At 43.8% G+C, this 24766-nt stretch overlaps 1 protein-coding gene across 1 annotated transcript in view; it reads right to left on the bottom strand.

Annotated features, from left to right (window-relative positions):
- LOC128571057 (rap1 GTPase-activating protein 2-like) overlaps positions 1-21487 on the bottom strand; it is a 60704-nt gene extending 39217 nt beyond the window's left edge. The window contains exons 1-4 of the mRNA XM_053570734.1: positions 21479-21487; positions 5094-5194; positions 2910-3039; positions 624-779 (exon numbers count right to left, since the gene is read on the bottom strand). Of these exons, the coding sequence (XP_053426709.1) occupies positions 624-779; positions 2910-3039; positions 5094-5194; positions 21479-21487 (396 nt within the window). The remainder of the gene's footprint in view (positions 1-623; positions 780-2909; positions 3040-5093; positions 5195-21478) is intronic.
- Positions 21488-24766: the final 3279 nt, after the last annotated feature.

The raw sequence follows: 24766 nt of genomic DNA, 5'->3' as shown, positions 1-24766 counted from the left end.
AACCAGTGTATGGTGCCCCATGATCGCATTAATGTGCACAGCTATGATTTAATAAAAATAAATAAATAAAAAGAAAAATAGAAAAAGAAAAAATGGGCTGTACTCTCTTGGTGTCATCTGCACTAGTGGGGATTTTGATTCAAACCACTTACTGGTCTAGAGGCTTAGACCCAGATGACTGCATTCCTGCCTCTCTGGGAAGTCATCACATTAAGATCAGTCATTTGTCCGGAATGGGCAGACCCAATGGCCAGGGCCTACCAGGCCTCCTTCTTCACCCCTCTCTCCATAAACATTTCTCCTTTTTCTTTCTTCCCTTCTTCTTCCTCTCCCCTTTCCTGACAGTGCTCCCCACTTTTCTCTCCTCACTCTGCCTTGCTCTAGAAAAAGTCATTACCAGATTCCACACTCAGGGCTTCTCGATCCTTGAGTTAGATGCTGTCAAGCCTGGGGGCAACAAGATGGATCAGATGACTCTCCACCAAGAGTCAAGCTCCAAATCCCAGAAACCTGGGAACTCATGGAAAATCTGTTACTGCTGAGAACCAGTGTCCTTTGATATCACTGAATCCACGGTGAGGTGTCTGGGCTCACCACTTCCTCCAACAAGGCTTTTTCCTTACCTTGTAGGATGGGGTCTCTGCGCCCGAGGTCTCAACCTGCACAACAATGTAGGCATGTAAGAAATTGGAGGCAATCATATCTGGGACAAATGGTGTATTATCTTCTTGAAAAATGATGGCCACAATGTCATTTCCAATGTGTCTCTTTCTCTGGAGCTAAAAAAAAAAAGGTGTTTATTTGTTATAAGCCAGTGAGGTCTGTACAGGAAATTCCTCCTTGTTTTACCTTTATACACAAACCCTGGAACTCTGAAACTGAACTCTCTGGGGAGCTGCTTCTTTCGATCTTTAGAAGCCACCAGAGAGAGAAATCATGGGGGAGATGCTCAAGTTGTTAGGTAGAAGCTAGTCTAGAGCGTGCACAGCCCTGACTCAGAACTCAGAACATTTAAAAGGTGAGGCCGATCTTGCCCTGGTAGAGCCTATAATTGACCTGGAGAAACACAAACACAGGTAAAGCCACCTGGGAACACTGATAAAGCCACCAGCCAGCAAGTACTAAATTGGTTGCTGCACAAGGATACCTGACAGCTCTGTGAGAACAGAGAGGAGGGTGAAATCAAAGGGCCCAACAGCAACCCAAGAAGGCTTCCTGGAAGAGGAGACAGGGGGAGGGGTTTCTTGATGGAAATGGAAATGAAAGGGATGAGGGGGGTGGATCATTCTACCAGAGGGGAGAAGAGCTGTGCTGGGAAAGGCACTGGTCACCTGGCTTGGTGGAGGTGAGGTGAAGGGTGTGGTTACACTCAGTATCCCAAGCAGTATGGGTGCTTTTGTGTGTGATCCCAGTCAACAAGCACCCTCTGTGCTCACACACATGACTTCAAATGTTAAACCTCTCCTGTACACCACATCTGGCCAATGCATTTATTTCTTTATTAAGCACCTACAGCGTGCAGGTCCTATGCTCAGCCCTTTCAGTAAAAGAGTTTCTCACTGAGCGCCTGTTGTACACCCACCACCATGCTAGGCATCTTACACAAATTACCTTTCCTCCCTCCACACACATCATCCCATTTCTCAGGAGGAAGAAACTGAGATATGTATTCAGTCCCCGCCAAGAGCCAGGCTCTGCACCAAAGTATACTTCCCAAAGTATGGGACGTGGCAATGGCCCTGACAGAACAGTCTCAGCCCCAGGCTGGCGAGGCAGGTCAGAGGGTTCTGGAGGGAGCTGAGGGCCTGACGGTGAAACACCCAGACCAAAGCCACCTTGAATACAAAAGGAATGTTGCTCTCGTTTGTTTCTGGAACATTCAGTGGTTATTTTAGAGCCAAATCATAATCTCGTTTGCCAACTTCCCTTTTTCCTAAGAAGCCAGGGACTATGTTTACAATTTTACATCTGTCCTCCCTCCCCAGCTCCCTGCTCAGAAACAAACAGGTCAGAGTTTGGGCAAAGGCCCACCTGTCTTATTTTCCTAGACTCTGAAAAGGGATACAATGTGGGATGGAGCGAATGGTGGTGTTATTCAGTGGCTGGTTTCAAAAAGGCCAGGCCTCCCCCGGGATGCATGGCTGGCTGTCCGAGCAGCAGATTTGAGACAGAGCAAGGAAACTCTGGAATCAGAGGCCTCAGCCAGGTTTCCTGGCTGAGGTAAAGGCCGAATCCCTGCAGGTATGGTGAAAGATGAGGCTGTGAGGCTGGAAACGCTGAGGGTGGAGGGTGGTAGATTCTCACACAAATAACCAGCTTTACATTGCCAGGGCAGGAAAGAGACTAAATGACCAGTGGACTGGACAGTGAACAGCTGTCACATGGAAAGCTAGCCACCAGTCAGGCATCATATGAGCCCTACATTTGGAAACCTGTATAATCCTCACACCCACAATCTGATGCAGTTGGTATTATCCCCACTCTCAAGATGAGAAAAATGAGGCCCAAGGTTAAGCAGTTTGCTCAGAGTTACATGTCCGTAGGGGAAAGCTGACTTCAGGGCGGTCTACAGACCCCACCATGCACTCTACCTGACCAAGGCACCTAGCTCTGTTCCCTAATCAACTGGGAATCCTCAACAAAGTCTTTTACCCACCCTGGGCTGCAGTTTCCCCACTGGTCCAAGGGGGAATATCCCCATCCCTGCCCTGTGTCCAGCACAGCAGCTGAGATACCGCCTGGTGAGCAAACACAAGACAGCAGCTTTGACAGGCTGTGAGCTGAACACCTGGCCGGCCTCCTGAACAGTGAAAATGGGGAGGGGACCGCAGTCCCTGGGCAGGTCAGAGCAGAAGCCGGCCTTCACCTCTTACGCCCCCGGCTCCCAAAGTCCTCCCAAACCAGGTTACCTGCTGGGCGTCTCCCTCAGTAAATGGCAGCTTTGTGGAGACGTGAAACATGATCTCCCTGTCCCGGAATGTAGTGTACACTGATTCCACCCCTGTCTGTCCATGGGTCACATCCAGGCCTCCTCGGCAACTGTCAGCAAAACAAGGCAGGAGCAGGGGAGAGAAAGAGAGTGAGGGAAAGTGGGCAACTTGGTGCCGCCTTCCCTGAGGGCACGCAGTGGGGATGTTTGAGAAGATGGGGGTGGGGGGCTAAAACCAGAACAGACTGTGATGCGGGAGAAGCAGGGAGATTTGCTCTTAGAGCAGACTAGCCCTGGCATTCTACCCATAAATCCATTGTTTAAAAGAAAAAGGCAGAACCTCCATTTCAGGCCTTGGCTGTGTCCCCTCCACACTGGACAGTCATGCGGGAAGGGAGGCCATCCACCCACAATCCCAGACAAATGCCCATCCCAGGTGCCAGTGGCCCACAAGGCTGGACACAAACCTTTGCTCTCTGCAAGGCCATGACTGAGTCCCATGCCCAGAGCCAAAGCAACCAGCCCTGGTGCTGGATGGTGACAAGCTCCACAGGACCATGTGGTATCAATAGGAAAGGTGACAGGAACTTGACCTCTACCCAGCTAGTCCCTGATACGGAGGCCCAACCACCACAGCACCCACTGGGTGTGTCCAGGAAGGTCCTTCTCTGGCTATCTCCTCCCAGGCAGGAAAGAAAAATACTAAGGAACTGGGTGGGCTTCCATGAGCTGTCCCTCCTCAAGACTTTATAGCACACAGCATGGATCATGTTCTTAGCAGGAGGAAGAGAATGCAGATGCAGCTTCCTCTAAGAAAACGAAATAAGACAGACCCTAGACGTCAGCCCCCAGCCAGAAAATGCGCTCAGCCTGGTATGGTGGAAAGGGTACCAGACAGGGAGATGGGTGCTCCAGGTCTAGACCTGCTTCTGTGCTAAGTCATCATGTGACCTTGAGCATATCACTTCATCTCTCTAAGCCTGTTTCCTTTCTCCATACAATTAAGGGATAGGATTACACGATCTGTGAGGTCCTTCTGGATTTAATACACTGTACTTTTTCTATTCCAAGACCCACATTTTTCCACATTGTAACATCACTAAATTCAGACTGGGTCTTACGATGATGGCATCAAAGTCAATGAAAGATGATAAAATAACAATTGTAATGACAACTATGAGTGCATGGCATAATGCTTTACGTGCATTATCTGTGTTAATCCCCCAACAACCTTACAGGGTCAGGACTACCTTTACCTTGCTTTTTACAGATGCGGAAACTAAGGCTTGCAGAGGTAAAATCATTTGTCCAAAAGCATAGAGCTAATAAGTAGAGGGGCTAGGATTTTAACACAAGTATGACTGACTCCATACAGCAGTGATGACCTCGAAGTGGGGAGAAGATAGAAGAAGACAAGAAAGAAAAAAGGAGAAGGAAGAAAGGGAAAGACGCAAGAAGAGGAAGAAAACAATTATTAAACACCTACTGCATCCCCGGCACCAGAGCTTTCAACATGATGCTAGGAGCTCCTGGTAATTTGGCTGCTGGGGTGGGGAATTCTGGGGCCCTCAGCCATGTGCCAGCCACCAAGCACGGAAGAGGCTGGGTGGTTCTGAACTCATCCCAAATGATGAGTTTTCCTTTGCCAAGGAACAATCAAGAACCAGTTTTCCAAGCAATAGCCTCTATATTCTACCTTATTGTCCACTTTACAAACCACGATACAATTCCTGCCTAGAAAATTATTGTATTTCCATCAACTCTTAATTATCCATTCCTCATGTATTATCCAAAGTGGGTCCTTTCCACCCCAAACTGCACAGGGCTCTCTTTCCCAAATCTGGCCGGTGAATGATAGGGAAGGTGGATTCCTTTCACTCTGAGTAGGAGCCAAATGTCATTAGGAGCGCCTGTCTCAGGCACAGCATTCCACCCTGCATCCTCAGGCGACACACCAGATAATCTGTCATGCTGGATTATTCCTTGTACCACTGATTCCTCAGAAATGCAGGTGAGTAAATGTTGAAAAGATGCTGAAAACAACCCCAGGACACTCGTGTTTTTATCTTTCACATGCTCTCCCTGAGGACTGAGCTCTCTGCCCCTGGGCCTTCCTCTCGGGCCTCATCAATGGCACTGGAGCCGTCACTTGGCTAAAACCCACCTTTTGAAGTCCTGCAGTGTGATCGTGTCCCCCAACAGGTCTAAGAACTCCTTGAAAGCTGGACTCTCCTCATTGTTCCCAAACAGCTCCTCCTCTAGGGTCTGAAAGAGAAACAGGAACAGGGGCAGAGTTAGAAAAATCCTTCTTAATGCCGAGAGAAGGAATATCGTTATCCAGACTCCTGTTCCCTGTCTTTCTCCCTAGCTCTCAACACACTTGCCACAGCTGTGTGCCACTTCCTCTTCCTTCTCCAGAGGAAGAACTAATATAGCTCTCTTGACAGAGCTCGATCTTCAGGGCTGGTTAATGAGGCCGTTCTATTTGAACAAAGGCTGCTGTACAAAAGGCAGCGCTAAGGCAAAGGGTTCTTAGACATGATTACCAAAAACACGATTCACAAATAAAACACTGATTACTGGATTTCCAACAGAGGGCAAGTCTCAAGAACGTACAAAGAACTCTCAAAACTCTAAAGTAACCAAAACCACAATGAGATACAACATCACAACCACTAGCATAGCTATCAAGAAAAGGAAAAATAATAACAAGTGCTGGGGAGGATATGGGGAAATCAGAACCTTCTCATACTGCTGGTGGGAGTATAAAATGATGCAGCCACTTGGGAAAACAAGCTAGTGGTTCCTCAAGAGGCTAAACATAGAGTTACCATACAACCCAGAAATTCTATTCCTAAGTATGTACCCAAGAGAAATAAAAACATACGTCCACACAGGAACTTGTCCATGAATATTAACAGCAGCACTATTCATAACAGTCCCAAAGTAGAAAGAACCCAAATGTCCATTAACTAATGAATGGATAAATAAAATATGGTCTGTCCATGCAATGGAATATTATTTGGCCATAAACAAGAAATAAAGTACTGACACACGCTATATATAACATGGGTGAACCTTGAAAACATTATGCTAAGTGAAAGAAGGCAGACACAAAAGGCCACATGTTATAGGATTCCATTTATGAAAGGTCCAGAATAGGCAAATCTATAGAGATTGAAAGAATATTAGTGGTTGACAGGAACTAAACGGAATGGGCATTTGGGAGTGACTGCTAGTGAGTATGGGCTTTCTTTTGGGGATGATGAACATGTTCTGGAGAGTTAGTGGTGATGTTTCACAATTCTGTGCTTATACCACAAACCACTAAATTGAGATAGAAATCACATGCTATTGTGAATTATATGGTGTGAGAATTCTGCCCCAGTAAGCCTGTTATCAAAATTTTTTTAACTCAACAGTAAAAAAAAAAAAAAATCCACTGAGAAAATGGTCAAAGGGCATGAAGAGCTATTTCACCTAAGAGGATCTACACATGGCAAATAAGCATACGCAAAGACATCCAACATCATGAGCCATTTGAGAGATGCGAATTAAAACCTTACAGCAATATCACTGCACATTTCAGAACGGCTGAAATGAAAAGTAGGAACACCAAATGCTGGCAAGGATGTGGAGAGACTGGTTCATTCGTAGGAATAACCACTTTAGAAAAGAGTTTGGCAGTTCCTTTTTTTTTTCTTTAAGAGACAGAGTCTCACTCTGTTGCTCTCTGTAGAGTGCTGTCGAGTCACAGCTCTTGGGTTTAGGCAATTCTCTTGACTCAGCCTCCCAAGTAGCTGGGACTACAGGCACCTGCCACAACGCCTGGCTATTTTTTTGTTGCAATTTTGGCCAGGGCTGGGTTCAAACCTGCTACCCTCAGTATACGGGGCCAGCGGCCACTCACTGAGCCACAGGTGCTGCCCAAGCTTGGCAGTTTCTTACAAAACTAAATGTGCATAAACTTTAAAAAAAAAAACAAAACTAAACTAAACTTCCATCATGAACAAGGGCAAGACCATGCTTCTACAAAAAAATAGAAAAATTAGCTGGGTGTTGGGGTGCACACATGTAGTCCCAACTACTCAGGAGGCTGAGGCAGGAGGATCACTCGAACCCAGGAGACTGAGGTTGCTGTGAGCGATGATGCCACCACTGCATTCTAGCCTGGACAACAGAGCAAGACTCTGTCTCAAAAATAAATAAATAAATAAATATATATACATATATATACACACACAATATATATACATATATTTATTTTATATATACATTTATTTATTTATATAAAATAAACAAATAATTACCATACAACTCAGCAACTGTACTCCTAAGTGCATATCCAAAAAAAGTGAAAACTTGGGCGGCGCCTGTGGCTCAGTCGGTAAGGCACTGGCCCCATATACCGAGGGTGGTGGGTTCAAACCCGGCCCTGGCTGAACTGCAACCAAAAAATAGCTGGGCGTTGTGGTGGGCGCCTGTAGTCCCAGCTACTCGGGAGGCTGAGGCAAGAGAATTGCTTAAGCCCAGGAGTTGGAGGTTGCTGTGAGCTGTGTGATGCCATGGCATTCTACTGAGGGCTATAAAAAAAGTGAGACTCTGTCTCTACAAAAAAAAAAAAAAAAAGTGAAAACTTACACAAAAATCTGTATAAGTTATTCATAACAACTTTATTCCTATAGCTAAAAACTGGAAACAAGCTAGATAGCCTTCAAGGGGTGACTGTTTAAACAAACTGCAGCATAATTAAACCATGAAGTACCACTCAGCAAAAAAAAAAAAAAAAAAAAAAAGGAATGAACTACTGATATACTCAAGAGCTTGGATAAATCTTGCTGAGTAGAAAAAAGCCAATCTCAAAAGGTTATATCTATGATTCTATTCATACAACGTTTTTGAAATGACAAAATTTTAGAAATTAGAGAACAGATCAGTTAGGGACTGAAAGGATAAAGAGGGGAAGGAGAGAGGATGGTTACAAAAGGACAAATGCGGGAGGGCCCTGCAGTGATGAAATTCTTCTGTATTTTGGCTATGTAACCTATACATGTGATAAAATCATATACAGCATGATACACACACACAATACACACAAATGAGTATGTGGAAAACTGGGAGAAATCTGAGTAAGACCTGTGGATTATAGCGATATCAATATCCTGGTTGTGATACTGGGCTATAGTTTTTTGGTTTTTTAGTTTTTGTTTTTTGACAGAGCCTCAAGCTGTCGCCCTGGGTAGGGTGCCGTGGCTTCACAGCAACCTCCAACTCCTGGGCTCAAGCGATTCTCCTGCCTCAGCCTCCCAAGTAGCTGAAACTACAGGCACCCACGATAACATCCAGCTATTTTTTGGTTGCAGCCGTCGTCATTGTTTAGCGGGCCCGAACTGGATTTGAACCCGCCAGCTCAGGTGTATGTGGCTGGCGCCTTCGCCGCTTGAGCCACAGGCGCCAAGCCTGTGCTATAGTTTTTATAAGGCACTACTTTTGGTGGAAACTGGGTAAAGGGTACATGAGATCTCGCCATATTATTTTTTACAATTCTATGTGAATCTATAGATATCTAAAAATAAAAACTTTAATGATTTTTTAAAAGCAAAGCTGCAAACAGTAGCAAGCTCTGTAAATAGCAATAAGCTTAAAACACAGACTGTCCTAACTGATGGGCAAGGTCTGCAAACAGCCAAAGGCCACTCATAGACCTCGGTGAAGGGCTGCAGATGATACGAAGACACTCCAGCCTGCCTGCTCACACCAAGGAGAAAGTCTCCAATTGCTTGTTCCTCAACAGCCCCCTAACATATGCTTTATTACAAAAAAGGGCAGACCTCAGGCTCCAGGATCTAGCAGATTTCAATAACTTTATTGTTCACAGTATTTCTTTTTAGAATTACTTTCATTTCATGATAAGTGATACTAGTTTTCTGGTTCAATGCAGTGAAATAAAATCTCCATTTAATATAAATGCATTTAAGTTTTTGGAAAACTTTTTTTTCTGTCCTTTCTTATTTATTTATTTATTTATTTTTATTGTTGGCGATTCATTGAGGGTACAATAAGCCAGGTTACACTGATTGCAATTGTTAGGTAAAGTCCCTCTTGCAATCATGTCTTGCCCCCATAAAGTGTGACACACACCAAGGCCCCACCTCTCTCCCTCCGTCCCTCTTTCTGCTTTTCCTCCCCCCACATAACCTTAATTGTCATTAATTGTCCTCATATCAAAATTGAGTACATAGGATTCATGCTTCTCCATTCTTGTGATGCTTTACTAAGAATAGTATCTTCCACTTCCATCCAGGTTAATACGAAGGATGTAAAGTCTCCATTTTTTTTAATAGCTGAATAGTATTCCATGGTATACATATACCACAGCTTGTTAATCCATTCCTGGATTGGTGGGCATTTAGGCTGTTTCCACATTTTGGCTATTGTAAATTGAGCTGCAATAAACAGTCTAGTACAAGTGTCCTTATGATAAAAGGATTTCTTTCCTTCTGGGTAGATGGCCAGTAATGGGACTGCAGGATCAAATGGGAGGTCTAGCTTGAGTGCTTTGAGGTTTCTCCATACTTCCTTCCAGAAAGGTTGCACTAGTTTGCAGTCTGGAAAACGTTTTAAAGAAACTCTTAAGTAATTAATAGCATGAGAATGATAAAAATGCTAACAGTGGCACACAGTGGAACAAACAGTATGATACAGATCCTGGATGTGGTTTGTGAATGTCTAAATTTAGGAAACAGGCTCAGCACCCGTACATAGCTCAGTGAGTAGGGTGCCACCCACGTACATCAAAGCTGGCAGGTTCAAGCCCTGCCCAGGCCTGCTAAACAACAATGACAACTGCAACCAAAAAATAGCCGGGCATTGTGGTGGGCACCTATAGTCCCAACTACTTGGAAGGCTGAGGCAAGAAAATCACTTAAGCCTGGGAGTTTGAGGTTGGTATGAGCTGTGATGACATAGTGAGACTGTCTCAAAAAATAATAAAGTTTAAGAAACACTGCTCTCTGGCAAGAGTCAGCAAACTATGACCCATGTGCCATCTTGCCTGCTGCCTATTTATATAAATAAAGTTTTATTGGAACCCAGACAAGCCAACACATTTATGTACTGCCTAGGGCTGCTTTTGTACTACAAGGGCAGAGTTGAGTGAGGGGCTGTGACAGAGACCTGAAGGCCCACAAAGTCTAAAATATTTACTATCTGGCCCTTTACAAAAAAGTTCTTCAATTCCTGATCTACAGCATACCGTGAAGCTGATGAAACTGTAGCCAAGAGTCCTGTTTGCCCCAGGTCACAAGGCCAGAGGGTGGGAGCCCAACTGCTTCCAAATAACCTACGTTTCCTACTAGGAACATAATCGTGTGTGTGTGTGTGTGTGTGTAACATGCATTCACATGTTCCGGGCTATGTACCTCTCTTCCAGGATTCACAGCCAGCCTGGTATTAGCACTGTCACTATTTTTACACCAGCCTTGAGCTTCACCATGGACTCTGGGGGTGTTAGTCATCACTGCATCCCCCAGAGTGCTCAGCATAGGGCAAGACAAACAGGAGAGCTAGATGAGGCTTATTTATATCCAAACACCAGCACAGGGCTTTTCTGCAACAAATGTTCACATTAAGTGTCCCCTAGCTGTGGGTCTACAAAACAACAATCTGCCTTGGTTTTTTTAAAAAAGAATTTTATCTTCCTGGCTTTTTCCCCCATAGCAGCATCAGGTATATAAACACACAGACTTCTTCTCAGAGGTAGGTAGTTAATGTTCAGTAATTATAACTTTTCTGGAACACTGGATTGTAATCACTTTGTAAGATCTTCTTTGGTACGTTTCATAAGCAAAGAACTTTAATTAGAGGGGCTATATTAGCAGAGCTGTACAAAATAAAAATGTAATGTGTGAAAATAATTAGAGCAGCTACCTGAATAATCTCCCTAAAATTATAAGATGGTCTTGCAGATCCTAAACTCTTCACCTAATTAGAGTATTTTTAAGCAAACACATGTCTCTTACAGTCTAATATCTTCAGACAATGAAATTAGGCATCACCTAGGCAAGAAAGATACCATAAAGCAAAAAAAAAAAAGAAAGAAAGAAAAACCCACAGATGCATGTCAGAAGATATTACTGACCTATCATTAGGAGGGCCAAAATTTTCATTCATTCACTTATTTACATCCTCATCATCATTCCCACAATTTGGTTTCCATCCTCATCTGCTCTACAAAGAAAAGATTGACCTTTTCAAATGGCTCTGGAGGTTTTCTTATTTTCCACGTGTGTGCTTGTTGGCTTCAATATCTCCTTCCCCTATGCTGATTTCCAGGGCCTGCAGAAGAAACCAGTTCATACTACAAAATTATACCACTTTTGTCTTGACAAATCCTAATTGCCACAGACCGAGGATCTCCCATTGCTGTGCCATGACCCCACTTTATCCTCAACCACCACTGGTGATCTTCTGAATATCACTGCATTTCATGGATCACTGTTGAGCCGTTCTCTGGGGAAGGAGAGGATTCCTGCCATATTAAATGTTAAACTAACCCAGTTCCATAATTCCATCTTTGAGGGTTTGATTCCTGCATCCACTCCAGATACCATTGATCACAAGAATTTTCACAGGAAACAGAACTATCGAATGTTAATATAAGTGAAATTTAATAAAGGCACTATTTACAAAGGCATGGGGGAGGGGGAGGGAAACCACCAGGGATAGTGCAAAATCCTGAGGCTAGGAACAGGCAGGCCTTTGCACAGCAGGCCTCACAGAACAAGAGGAGGGCGCCAGTTATGAAAGGAGAGAGAGAGAGAGGCCCGCTGCCTGGTACAAACTGTAACTCTTAAAGATGCAGCAGCCACAAGTTCGTAGTTCATCAATTAACATTTCTCCCTCCCTTTCTTTCCTTCCTCCAATGTCTGCTGCAGCTCTCTATTGACTGACCCTGCCAGAAGATTCCCACAGCTCCGGGCACAGTGGAAAGCAAAGAAGAACTGATCTGGGAAGGCAACAGGAAGTCAGTGCTGTCTGCTGGGATCTGTTGTTTGGGTTTTCTTTTTTTATTTCCGGTTAATGTGAGTAAAAAAACAACTAAGATACAATATTTGCATTTCTCAGGTAAGAGTCCTCTATTGCAGTTTTGTCCCACATACAAAAGCTGTGCCATATACCCTGACACGTTGTCCATTAAGTGTGAGCACACCAATCCCCTCGCCTCCTCTCCTCTCCCTCCTTCCGCCTCCCCCCCACCTGAATTGAATTGAGTTATTGTCTTATGTGGGCTTGTAGATGATCTGTTGTTTGGCTTTAAAGACTGGGCCCTCTCTAGCAAAAGGGGTATTGGAAATAAAAACAAATGATAGCTGTTCTTTGCAACTGCAGAGGACACACAGAATCAGAAACTGCAATTCAGGTTTGAGGTCGGGTTTATGTGATTGGCTGTAAAAATTTTTAAGCTGAGAAAATGCACAAAATATTCTATTGTACTTTTGTCAACTATAAAGACTTGGGTAGAAATATTAAACTCTAACCATCCCTTTCTGCTTGTCAGTCAAATATAAAAATGTCCTTAAAAACAAGTTTTTTCAACAAACTTACATTTCAACAATTGTTTTTATTTTTTATGGATTATAATCTTTAGGAGCCTTTAGACATGTTACATTGCTGGCCTCAGGTATTAATTCATGAATTACCTAAATAAGGGTTTCAAATTTCCACACCCTTTCATAGTCTTAACAGCCTACTAATTTATTCCATTTCCCTTTTGTACTTTAAGGTAGATATCCAACCTCAATAGACTTCATATTTTAACTAAAATTTTAAGGATCTGTGTCTCTTTCTATAACATCACATAGAGGACAAGTGTGTGATCTGATGCAGTGATATCTACTTTCTATAAGTTCTACCAGCAGATATTGAGTTCACAGTAGAATTTCTATTTATAAAGCAGAAAGCAAAGCCATAACTCAAGTTCCCTTTATGTAACATAAGAATTAGAATGTGTTCTTCCTTGGTTTCCTTTTTGGGCTTCAAATTCATGGTCTGTGTTGAATCTTTGAAAAATATAGAATATAGATTATGCACAATATGCAAACTGCTGCCAAGACAATTATATTTTAAAAACTATTTTCAGTAATTTTACTGAATTTTGTAAACACATGTACAGAAGAGTTAATGTAGCCGGATATAGAATAGTGAGTTGTGAGAGTTTCCACTTAAAACTCTCATAATTTTATGGCATTGGTGTTTTGTTAGGAGAAATCTCAAGCCTGTTTGGTTTTCTATTTCTTTCTAAGTAATCTATTATTCTCTGGCATTGACATTTTTATTCTGAAAATAAATTATTCCTAGACCTAAAATACCAAAATATCAGTAGGATACATGCAGGGGGTTTTCATTAAGATTCTCTAGAGCAGAGGTTCTCAACCTTCCTAATGCGGTGGCCCTTTAATACGTTTCCTCATGTTGTGGTGACCCCAACCATAAAATTATTTTCATTGCTACTTCATAGCATAACAGTACTTTTGCTACAGTTAAGAATCATAATATAAATATCTGATATGCAGGAGACCACCAAAGGGGTTGCGACCCACATGTTGAGAACTGCTGCTCTACAATGTTGTGAGGCTTTCACTCTGTGATGAGATTTTTGAATTCACTGTAATATTTGATTCACCTTATTTTAACTTTCATGTTTTCTTTTTTTCAACTTGTTCTTTACTTTCTGTGCAAATACTATTTTTCTTAGGTTAGAGTTCCATGTACTCTCCACACCCAACTTTGTTTCTTGTTTTACACTGTTGTCATTTTCATTTTCCTTTCAGAAAGACTATGAATTCTGTCCTGTATAGGACTAACGTATTTTTCTGACTCGCCACTTCTGTCTAAACTGCTGATTTAAATCTCTTTTTCTGCCACTTGCTTTCTGGTTTTTCCAGATAAATTTTATTTTCATCTAAATTTGTTTTTTATGCTGTCTTCCTGTTCTTAATTTTTAAGAACATGAAAGAGTGGCGGCGCCTGGGGCTCAGTGAGTAGGGCGCCGGCCCCATATACAGAGGGTAGTATGTTCGAACCTGGCCCCAGCAAAACTGGAACAAAAATAGCTGGGCATTGTAGTGGGAAACTTCAGTCCCAGCTACTTGGGAGGCTAAGGCAAGGAATTGCCTAAGTACAAGAGCTGGAGGTTGCTGTGAGCTGTGACAGCACAGGACTCAACCAAGGGAGAAAAAGTGAGACTCAGTCTGTAAAATGAACAAACAAACAAACAAAAGAAAACATGATAGAGATAATTTCAAAACAGTTTTCTCTTCTCTTTCTTAAAGTGCTTTGAAGTTAAAATTTCCTCTTAAGGACATGTGGTATTGTTCCTATTCTCTAATTCACCAAATACATTTCATAAATTATTCCTACTTCCAGAAACTTATTCAATGAGCTGGGAATTAACTACGCCTAAAGTTTTCCAACAGACAATTAAATCTAGCCTCTCTGACCTGAAGGAAAACCCCACATGTTCTCTGTTTAGGGAGAGAGAGGTGGTCAAGATTCCTTTCGTAAGCTAATGAAAGCTGTAATCATTGTCCACAGAAAATAGTTGCAAATGGTTGAAGAATAAAGAATCACTTTCTTACTGACTTCTTCCATGCCCTCGCACAATTCCTTCTCTGTAATGAGTGTCCAGTAAATAGAACACAAACGTAATAACAGATTTTGAGCAGACACTAATGGCAGAGTCTGATAGAAGATTAGGGTGAGTTGTCTGACAATTATACTAGTATGTTTGTTAGTATAGCAACAGTTAAGATTTAATAAGTGCTAACTATGGGCCAGGCTTTATACTAGGACGTTCAGATATTAATTTAACTTGACCTCCATAACTGTTTGAGGATGCCATTATTATCATTCCAATTTGAAAAAGAAGTAAATTAAATAGCTCTCTGAGGCCAGTGATAGACAGTAAGTGGAGATCCAGGATTCAAGCGCAGCCAGAGCTTACATTCTTATCATAGTCGTCTACAGGAGGTAGTGACCTCTTTATCACAACACGTGGTCAACCGTGTAGACTCATGACCACTAATCAGAGCTGTTGTAAAAGTGACACATACATAAAGTGGACAAGAGAATGTCTACACACTTTTCATTTCAAGGAATCTAAAACTTAAGAGACCTACCATCATCATGCTACATAAAAGTATGAACACCACCTTAACCCTCAAGTCAAAACCTAGATGAATGAATGAAATGTAACTCTCTTTCTTTGCCATACATAACACCTGAAACGCCTTCAGTGGGGTTTACAGAATGATCAGGAGCTGAAGTGTTCCATAGTTCTCGCTGGTCCCAGGTGGATATTCTCAAGTTGATGATGGGCAGCAGGAGAGAGGGGCCCACCTACCCGAGAAGAGCTCCAGCCCATTCGTGGACCCTGGAGAAGCTCTCCAGGACTAACTCTCACTACTCACATGTCCTTCTAGGAAGTATTATCCGAGAGCCACGGTGTCACCTCAGGACACAGTGAAGGGATACGTCTATTCTCAACAATAAATCTGACTTTGGCCTGAATGAAGACTTTGGGGAGCCACATTTCAGGATGCTTTATAAACTGCTGAATAATGTCACATTTTACCCATGCTGTGTCACACCCTGCTTCACTGGGAAGACAGTAGACTCCTCATGCTCAAGCTCCACCCAGGACAGCTTCTTCATCACCTCTGTCCCAGAGCTGGGAAGCTTGGGGTTCTTCCTTCTAAACCATGTGAGTCCTGTTTCTTCTGCCTCACAAATAGGGACTGGGAATCTGTCATGCAGTGTGTTGCCTCCAGAAAAATAGCTAGCGGGGGCTGGACCAGCTGGCTGTAAACTTCTCTTTTGGGACATACAGTGAAGGCCAAGGGCCAGGAACCTTTCTGAAAGCCTCTGGGGGCTATGCATATTGGAAGATAAATCCCTCCTGACAGGGACATTAAGGGATAGATATCCAACATCTGCACTACATGCTCCATCTGCTTTGATCCTCACAACACCCCCAAAAGGTAATTAGAATTATTGTGTCATTTATCAGATGAAGAAATGGTGAATTGAGTTACCTAAACGCATACCAAAAGCTAGTGGCAAAATCTGGAGTCATACATTGTCCTGACTCCAGTACACAAGTTCTCAAGACCAGATGGCAAAAATGTAGAGAAAGAAAGACGGACACAGAGAGGACCATCCCCTTCTGACAATGCTTTTTACTGGAATCTTGTCCATTAGAAGAGGATTGGCAAGGGGTTTTTCTGATTAGCTTACCCAGTTGAAAGGTCCCTCCACGTTCAGACGTCTGTGTGTGTGTGTGTGTGCATGTGTGTGAATGTGCACTTACACAAGTACAGCATCTTAGACAGGAGCTACAAATACATCTTCCCCTCCCACAGTTGGTGATGCATCCTGATGAGCCCCTTCAGAAAAATGTTACTCGTCAAAGCACTGATCAGCTTTACTACTAGAAAGCCTCGAAGCATTCAGGGAGCATCTCTTTTGCTTTAGCTTCTGCCTCTGATAACAAGGTGAAGGATTTGGCACTTCTGTCTCTGAAAAAGTCATCAGCACCATCACGCTCATGCTCAGTGGCTCTTAATGCACCTCTAGCATTCATGTTGATGGAACTACAGAGCTCTCTTCCTGCAGTGGAAGGATCTATTACCCTCTTTCTCCAGGATTTTAGCAAAAATTATCTTTTCCCTGTCAACCTCTTGGCATCCACTACTGTGTATCTCTATGTTGCATACCAGGGTTTTTCAAATTTTCTACCTCGTGTCACACTTGAAACTATAAACTTCCATTGCACACTTAAAGTATGCTGATCAAAAAGGAGAAAGTTCAAAAAGGAATATACTTACTGTGCTTTGACATTTTTTCAAAAATAATTGAACGATCATTAAAATCACTGCTTCATACCGTTGTTCAGAAACCTCTCTCCTCTGGTTCCACTTTTTGTGGTTTCCTCATTGATTACAACAACCACTTGTTTTTGTAGTGCTACTTTTCTTATAGTTTTTAACACTTATCACCTTGTGGTTGCCCTGAAAGTATTACAGTATTGATCAGTCTGTTCACTTATGTACCCAAATATGTAGGTTTACATCATATAAAAGATGGCTTATGTCAATTGTCGGAAAAGATTAGTATGACCTACATCTGCTATACTAAGTCTTAGTACCTGATGAACATAGCACAAAGTTCTTAACCTAAACTTCTTCCCAGGTTGATTCCTCTTTGCCTTGTATATGCAGGTCCTGATAAGTTTATGTCACACATTTTTCCCTGAAGATTCCCTGCACTGTCTGAACTCTGACTTTGAGGTTTTCTCCATGAAGAAGAACTTGGACATCATGTGTTAGGTGATGGAGAGAGAGGGAGTGATTTTCAAGAGATAGACAATTAGAAACAGAGCTGCAATAAACATTCTGGTGCAAATGTCTTTGTAGAAAAATGATTTTTTTTCTTCTAGGTAGATACCTAGTAATAGAATTGAGAGACCACAGGCAAGATCAACTTTTAGATCTTTGAGAATTCTCCATATGATGGAATTGAAATACATTCTTCTTGTAAAGTATTGCAAGACTGGAAAAATGAATATCCAATGTGTGCAATACTAACTTGAACCAATTTATAAACAATTACAGGTTTACATGAACAATAAAACAGAGATATATTTTAGTACTTTGGTGGGGAGGAGGCAGAAGAGGGGAGGATGATTGACAAGAGGAGGGAGGGTATGTGGGCATCTCACCTAATGGACACAATGTGTGAGGGGTTCTTTTGTGACTTTACCTTGGAAGTGAGAACGATGTAATCTAAAAATTTGTAGCCTCATATTATTTTGAAATAAAATAAAGAGATCAACACAATCATATTTGCATATAATAACTATACCTTTGGGTCCAGTAACCAGACATGTCTATAAAGAAGTCTGGCTGAGAAAAGAAGATAGAAATTCCATCATAGGTAAAACTGGGTACAAAATGGAGAAGGATTCATTGAATGACTAAAGAGATGATAATGTGTTTGTTAATGGGAAAGAGCTGGTGTTGAGCCAGATATCGGAGATAAAAGGCAGCAGTTGAAAGATTCAATGATCAATATGACTATGAAGACAGTAGAACATAAGGATGAGGGCATGTTGGGCGCAGGTGCACTTTGCTTCTGTGTCTTGAGAGAAAAAGAACAGAAAGAAGGAAGCGTTGCGTGCCTGTGGCTCAAAGGGGTAGGGCGCTGGCCCCATATGCTGGAGGTGGTGGGTTCAAACCCAGCCGTTGCCAGAAAAAAAAAGAAAAAAACGTAGAAAGGAGGAAGGTACCTGAAAATGATGTCCAAGGGAAAATATTGAATACTCCCTCTGGGTTTAAATTTCTCTGTGAAGGAGGAAGTGACACGCATGTTACTAGGGGAGTTTAATGAGAGTTCTGTGGTGAGTTTGTAAAGAGTGGCAAAGGTTTGGATGCACTGCCATGGGTAACAGGAAAGACAGGACCACTAAAGATTGTTTAGCATCCAAATGAAATGCAGCATCATGAATTACAGCTCCTGCCTTGTGTGACTTCTCCACTATCCCTTGGCTATTCAGAAACAGGGAGTGAAAATATGGGCAGCTTGTTGTAGGGTTGAGGTTTTGCTGGAAGGGTGTATGGCCATGGACTTTAGACTAGGAGGGATAAAAATGGTAGAACTGGGCTGGCTACCTGGCACAAAACACAGGATTATAGGCTACAAATCACTATCAGGTCAAAGAGCAGGTAGACACAAAATGAATCAGCTGCAACAGGCAGCATTTGGCAATTAAACAACATTAGCACAATAGTGTTAAAGACAATCCCGACTTGCATCCACTTAACTATTTGGCTTCCTCTATCCTGAATCTCTTTTTCTCTTAGAATGATATATGTCCCCTGGCTCCCTCTTCCCAGCCCACATAAACTTTTTTTATTGACAATCTTTCACAAGCAATGCTCTGTTTATCTCACCTCCTTCCTCCAGGATAACATGCACCTTACCCATCCAAATAGTGGCCACATTCGGGACCCAGTTATCAATTAAGCCTGTGAGAATTTTCTGTTCCTCAATTTCCACTGAGGAAACCACACCATTAAGGTCCAAGTACCTGTGTTCTTCCACAGCACACGATCATGCCCCACATAACAGGTTCTTTAGCACCAACTACACTGTCCTTCAGATCCTCCTTCAATCAGCCCAGTATCCATCACAGCAATAAGCCCTCCAGCACTCCCACCCACCCTCACCCACCTGTGTGATCCTCTGCTCACTGACAATGTTTTCTGAGACATGATTAAACCACTATTTTCTGTAATACATACATATCTTTGTCCTTCTCTACATGTATGGAAGAGCTATCTTGTTTAATCCTCTACAACAGTGGCTCTCAACGTTTGAAATGCTATACAGCCTTTAATACAGATCCTGTGGGTTGCGACCCACAGGTTGAGAGCCACTGCTGTAAGGGAAATAAAACAGATGACGAGAGAGGTGTGAGCTGCAATGTCATTCCATGCAGGCCAACAGATGGGAAGCAGCCCATCTGCTCAAACTTCCTCAGACAGGGAAGAGGGTGTGGGGGGACATAATATCCCCTCCTTAACAAGAGCGCCAGTACACTGGTCAACATTTGGAGGCCAAAATAAGCCAATAGGATGAAGTGAACTAACTTCTACCATTCTAACTAAGCATATACTCCAGGTTCCCCAAAACCTATGCCCCAAATCAGCACAGAGAAAAGACATGACTCTTAGGAGAATATTTATTGGGAAGAATCTCTTGATTCTTGTTTTAAGGGAGTGAGTTTCCTCTCAGGAAATGCAGGGAAGCAGAGAGACCCTGCAATCTCAGCAGTACAGCGGGGCATGCAAGTACCCGGTCAACTTGCAACCTGCACAGGGTCATGGATGGGTCGCAGGCTAACTGTTGGCCATGGGTGTGGAACGGTCCTGACAAAATTGGGGGCTGCCCTTTCGAGAGAATCTTCTTGCCCCTTCTGTTTTATTCCGCATTTAGAAATACACTTACAACAAGGAAGCATTTACTTTCTAATGTGTTGTTCAGTAGGAGGCCACCCCTTCAGTGACAGGGATGGGGAAGACATGTGCTCCTAAACATGTCTTCATGAATCTTTTCTATGCTTCCATGAGGGGTGCACAGAAGAGTCTGCCTGACGAGACTGTCTGTCTAATTGTACCTTCTCTGTTGGCTCATGCTTGGCATAAAACGACGATTGTCTTAGGGATCCTTGTCCTTCCTTTGCGCACAGGTGAGGAGGCAGGTGGGTTTAATCCAAGGTGGCAACTGAATTTTTTGTCCCAAACTGTTCTACATGACTAGCTTTAGAGCTTCTTCTACATGGGGGCTTGGAGATCTCACCTTCAGAATTTGGTGTTCCCATGTGTTCCAGTTGTTTCAGACCTAGGCTCCTTCTTGAGGGCCTTGAATTATTTCGTGATTTTCTAGGCCTTTCAGAGAGGTAGACCCAGATCCTTATCTGAAGACCTCTTTAGATCACTCAGCAGATGATCTTTTTGCCTATTCCTCAGGCTAAGTTCCTGATCCTTCTGAACATCCTTGTTAAGTGAAGCATTTCTCAGCATCTCTCTTCGATGCTTCTAGTTTGGCTGAATCCAAAATTCTCTTGAGATGATGCTCCCCTGTTTTCTTCAGAAGCTCAGTGCTAAGAGAAAAATCTCTAGAAGGATGGGGGTCAGAATACAACCTTGGAGGATTGGCTGGGGAATGTTGGGAACTAGAGTACAAAAGTCTTCCAGGAATTTTTTGATCACAGAGTATAAAATTGTGTGATCAAATAATTTGTTCCTCTTTCTGTGACACATTCCAGATCAGGTAGGAAATGTCAGATGGCATAACACACTGAGCCGCATTCTGGGGTTTTTGAAAACACGCCCCCCAGAACCTAATCTGGGATAGGCAACCAGGTGACAGGACTGGGAGCAGGAATTTAAATTGGGCCTGAGACCGGACCTGAGTGAAGGTTAAGGAATGGAGACTGGGCAGTGTTTGACACATGGAGAGAGCCTGGAGATGGTTAATTACTGGGGATCTTTAGCTATGAAGGTATTTGAGATTGAAGAACACAGATTTTGAGGACCATCACCTGGGACAAATACTACAAAGGGCACGGACTCAACCTGCAGTGACAGGTGAGCTGCATGCATTTTGCTATGTGTCATCCTCAAAGTTCTTAGGACACAAGAGCTGCTGTCCACGTGCAGGTCTTCTGGTTTGCCTTTGCTGGTTCACAAAGGAAGGGAATCTGCTGAGCCATGCTTGCTGGCAAATGATACTAACATTGTCCATGACAAATTGACCATATTTTGCCATGCATACTGTGCACCCACGTTTTTGGCCCAAACATTCCGGAAAACACAATCCAGCTCTTGGCCAGAAGAGACACATGTGGGGAGGGCTAACATTCCTCTGTAAACATGCAGATTGTGCCACCCTTCCACAGTGACCCACTCTGTGAAGGCTGCCCCTTACCTTGATCATCGGAGCCATTCACTCCTCATCACTTCATAGGCCACAAACAACTTTCTCACATGTGGCCACTGGCGCAGGAGCTTATAAGATGCTCAACCCAAAGGCAGCCATGGTGGTCCGTGAGACCCACACAGGGCACACAAAACTCTTTGCGTGGGGCTCCAAACCCTCTCTGCACAGGACACCCAAACCCTCTGCGCAGGGCTCTCAACCCCCTCTGTGCAGCGACATCTCAGACAACAGATTCCACTCCACAAGGCCAGGGCCTCCCTCGCCAGCCCCACCACAGCCCCCTCCCTTGGTCATGGCACTAGGCGGAGGCCACACTGGCTCCCTCCCACCAAATCTTGGATTCTCCTAGACTGGAGCCCAATAAACTCAGTAGGCCCAAGAAGGAAAGCACAACACCTTCTGGAGACCCCCACATGGAAGTGTGAGTACACCCCCACTCCAAAGCCCTACTACCCACATATGATGCGTATTCTTGTTTATCCCTCAAAAATTGGGCCAAATAGTTGCACATTATACATGGCAAATTTTGGTAGTTGGGAGTCTGGCCTAAGTTGCTTTGGGAAAAAAACCTATTTTATTGTCCTTTTCCTTCCATATCATGAAATCAGCATAATTTTAAACTTGTCTCTCCACGAGGGCCAGAACATCAGACTTGGGCAGGGAAAGATAAATAGATGTTACAAGGTTGGCTGCGGGGTCTCTCATGAATGAAGACTTAGAATGCAAAGGGAAAAAAACTCCTGAGGTGGAGGCTCCCGCAGGAGAATTCTGACACTGCTTGGAGGGTCAGTGCCTCTGATTGCTGGGACATAGAGGACATCTCATCAGCACCATCTGGGGATAACATCTCCAGAACAAGCTTCCTAAAATGGAAACATGTTCAGGTTGAGTCACAGCTAAAGTGCCATTTGGTGGTGGTGAAGCAGACAGGCTGTTGGTTCCTGATGATCAACATTTGAATCAGTGGGACCATTTTCTGGGATAAACTTGGTAAGAGATTGACATCTGAGGAAAGGCAGACTTTAAAATCACTTGACGGTGTTCAGAGAGAAAGTCCCCTCTGATTAGAGAACAACATCTGCTCCCTGAATGTCACATGGTGGGTGAGGAAGAAAGGCCAATGGCTGGGTGCTGAATGTCCACTGGGAATGTGGAATCCAAGGGAGGAACCGGCATTGGGAGCAGATAGTGACTGAGTGGTGAGTGTGATGTTAAGTCACATAAGGGGCTCCTCCGGTCAGTAGAGAAAACGGAGGGTGGAGGTGAAGATGGTTCGGATAGAGAGCCTGGTGTTAATTCTCCCGGAGGGCTTCCGGGGAGTGCAGAGGACAGAGTGGGTGAAGATTGTCTCACGGAAACCACAGGAGTGAACAGGCCTGAGGAGGCAGCAGCAGCATCATGGACTCCCAGGACACCAGTGGCTCGACTTCAGCAGTTGTTCCATGGCACGTCTCACGCGGGGAGTCTGGATACACAGCTGACAAATGCGGACTGTACCACGGTGATACCCTGGGGGCTACAGAAGACAGGAGGCACAAAACTGCTTCCAGGACCAGGTCAACGAAAGGGGAGCCTACTCGTCTAGCAGGGCGGGGCTGCCTGAAGCCTGCTCCCCCTCAAATCATCCCACCCTTGACTTCACAATACCCTCTGTGGCCTCATCTCAAGCCCGTCACTCACATCAACCATCCCATGGCTACCACCTCGCATGACTGTTGCAGGACACACTGAATTCCTGAAATGTATAGAGCATGCTCTCCAAAGGGTCCAGGAAACACAAAGAAAGATTCATCACCTTTTCAGAGTGGAATTCAGCTTCCTTCTCTCTTCGGCTTCTATTTACACAACTCTCCAAAAGTGGCAAAACTGGAGAGTAGGTGATATGTAAGGAAGATAGGAGCACAGGGATCATACTGGAGTGCCTTCAGGGGAGACCCCAGGGTTATTGTACTCTGATGACTACATGTATGAAGTACGTTATCCCACATGCTGCTCAAACCACCACGTGAAGCTCAGACTTCAGTGTTTACTTCAAAGAGGAGGCTAAGCACCCAGGAAGTCAAAGTGCTGATACAGTCAGGAGACAGAAGTGCTGACTCCAAACCAACACTTAGTCTTTCCTGGACATCTCCCTTGGCCACCTATTGGGGAATACCCAGTGTCCAGTCAGTCACTGCTTCCTGCCCGCTGATGGGCAGAGCTTGGACACCGAAGTATCTTGTCGCTTAATATCTTCCTAGGAACCTTCCTCAGAGGGCTCTCTTTTCCCAGGAAACTGTATCTAGCAACTGACATCCTCTGAGAGCATGGACATAGGGCCTCACGGAGGGAACAGGAAGACTCACAGTTGGAGAGCTCAGTCAAATACCCAGAACCTTACCTTTCAATGTTCCACCTTCCTTTCCCCTGTTGGCTCTGCCCTGATGCTGCTGAGAACAAAAGGGAAAGAATGAGAGGCTGAGACCCACTTTTCTCACACCTCTTCCCTAAGAGGCTCAGACATTCATTATCCAAGAATAATGGGCCTCCCCATTTTATCAAATAGAAACGTATTCTTCTCATCCATTTTTCACAGTGATGGAATATTTCCTGTATTCCTTCTCTCAGAAAATCAAGAGAGGATTTTGTTATTGAATCTCCTCTTACAGTTCTCAGAAGTTCTCTGCTCAAGGGGGACACAGAATCAGAAACCAACAGTCACATCTGCTCCCTCAGAGGACCCTGTATTCTCAGGACAGAACATAGATGGTCTGGACATTGCTCTCCTGAGCATCTCAACCTAAAGGAAGGGTTGGCTGAGTGATACCAAACATGAGAAAGTGACAATCAAGTGTCACTTTCTCAATATGCCAATCCACAATCACGAAGTCACGTGTTTAGGTATTTATCTTAGTCATCTCCCCACACCCAGATAGGGAGCCTGTGAGCCTAAAGTGGGAGCCTTCATCCTCCTGAACCCCTAGCCCTGGCCAACCTCTCTCCCTGGAGGAGTGATGTTCTTTCACTCTCTAAGCCAATCAGACTCATTTAGAAATGTGAGAATAGGAGGGAAACAGCAACAGGGAATCTCTCTTGGGAGCTTTTTACCTTTTGGATGTCTGAGTCTTTCCAGAAGGTTGGTGAGAATGCTTTTGATACAAGGTAGCAGAGGTACAAAAGCAACAATGTGAAACAGAAGGAGAACTCAGCCAGGGCTCAGGATAGTTGTTCAGAAAACAGGAACTCTTCTGCACTGTCTGCAGAGTGGGGCTGCCTGAAGCAACTGAGTGCTGAGGG

This window comes from Nycticebus coucang, chromosome 18 (genome assembly GCF_027406575.1).
Source record: "Nycticebus coucang isolate mNycCou1 chromosome 18, mNycCou1.pri, whole genome shotgun sequence".
Classification (NCBI taxonomy): Eukaryota; Metazoa; Chordata; class Mammalia; order Primates; family Lorisidae; genus Nycticebus; species Nycticebus coucang.
Note: the sequence above shows the minus strand (reverse complement) of the source record. Positions and strands in the feature narration are given on the sequence as shown.